We start from the raw sequence: 1,737 nt of genomic DNA on the forward strand, positions 1-1,737 counted from the left end.
GGAGTTTGGTTTTTTTTTGCCAATTGAACAATAGATCTCAAGCTCTGGTTCACGGCCCCCGTAACTTTCGTTGGCTCGAAAGCTGAAAGATCCAAAAAACACGAAAGCGAAAACCAAAAACCAAACTCAGCTGAGCTGAGATCTACGTCTTTGTTAGCGTTCTGCCTGAAGAGCCATCAAATCACGTCAAATTATTTATGAATTTGTCACAAGTTGAAAGCGAAAGCCGCATCAATCGCCGCCCCAGACAGCCGTCCGCCATCCAGACCAGACCAGTCCATCGCCATCTCCAACTTCATCTCGATCGTGTGTCTCTATAAAGGCTTCCTTCGCCACTTGATGGCTCTGGCTGCAGTCGACGGCCAGCAGTTCCAGCAGAAACATCGGCTTTTCTACCACATATAAGCAGTTTTTTAATCGTTCTGGCAATTATCTACGCAGGAAATAGGATATCCAAATGTTGCACATACGCAGTGTGGTCCAGGTACTCCTTCTAATGGTCCTGACCATTGCTTGGGTGGCGGCAAAACAGGAGACTACGTGTAAGTAGATGATTAAGAATATGGTAATTAAGGTATTTAATTAAAAAATATAAAGATAGAATCTTCTAGTATGCCTAAGATTACAAAAAACCCAAAACTGATTTACTTGACTTAACAGAAAATGTTAAAAAAAATCATAAGAAACATTAGATGTCTTGCTTTTGGTTTAATTTTGGTAAGAAGTGGAAGCTTTTAATATATATTCTTACCCTAAATTGTTGTTAACTAAAATCAGCTTAAAATAAAACAAATATATACAAATTTTGGGTAATATCTAACCCTTCTTCCAAAGCTCTAAATATATTACATATAAATTTATATATAATTATTTTGATTTACTTTATGTTTGTTAACTTATTACTGCAAATGAGGAAACAAACACAAGGTTTATATGACCAAAATTTAAACGAATTTATTTGCAACATTAAGCAATTAAGCATTATTAATTTAAAAACAAACCACACTGAACTATTTTTCGTTGCGGCATTTGGTTTGATTCGATTTTAAATATTTATTAAAACTGAACCGTATAGTTCGTGGTTCGTGCTGAATTTATTAATTTAAGTCCACGCAAAAAAATTGTGGGTATATTCTGTGGGTTTTATAGATATAAAATGCTTTAGAAGGTAATACCTTTGATATCCTTTTAGCCCGTCAATTTGGCAACCCAAGCTTTGGCAATGGATTAGGAAGTGGAGCTGGCTTTGGGCAAGGCTTTGGTCCTGGCCAGGGTTCTGGTCCTGGAGCTGGTTTCGGTTATGTACCTCCACCGCAGTCAGGTCAGGCTGGATGCCCCCTGTGCGACTCCTCCGTTTACAGCTACTGCTCCCACAAGATGGTCCACGATGCCTGTTGCTGCGATTTTCCAGGTAATTAATCAGCCAAAGCCTTTTGGCGACGTTATTTATGCGCTCATTTTAATCTCCGTGCATTTATTAATTTAATTCAATTTCGCATTCGGTCGTAATGCGATTCCATTTACATTTTTATTTTTATTTTCATTTCCATTACCATTTACATGGGGACACAGCCTCCGCTCCTGCGCAGCTGCGACCCCCGCAGTGCCTGTACTACGACTGCTCCTTGTTGTACGCCAAATCCTGTTACGAGCACGCCCTCATCAAGAACTGTTGCTGCAATAGTCCTTATTGAAAAGGAGCTTTATAGTCTTTAAATTATTATTCAATTTAAATTG

The 1,737-nt window shown here is 38.6% G+C and overlaps 1 protein-coding gene across 1 annotated transcript; it reads left to right on the top strand.

Moving 5' to 3' along the window:
* Positions 1-452: 452 nt before the first annotated feature.
* On the top strand, positions 453-1,737 carry LOC108074148 (uncharacterized). The gene is made up of 3 exons (XM_017166048.3): positions 453-542; positions 1,193-1,411; positions 1,573-1,737. Exons 1-3 carry the CDS (start codon positions 458-460, stop codon positions 1,692-1,694), a joined length of 426 nt encoding a protein of 141 aa, XP_017021537.1. The 5' UTR covers positions 453-457; the 3' UTR covers positions 1,695-1,737.

Source organism: Drosophila kikkawai, chromosome X (genome assembly GCF_030179895.1).
Source record: "Drosophila kikkawai strain 14028-0561.14 chromosome X, DkikHiC1v2, whole genome shotgun sequence".
In the NCBI taxonomy this organism is placed as follows: Eukaryota; Metazoa; Arthropoda; class Insecta; order Diptera; family Drosophilidae; genus Drosophila; species Drosophila kikkawai.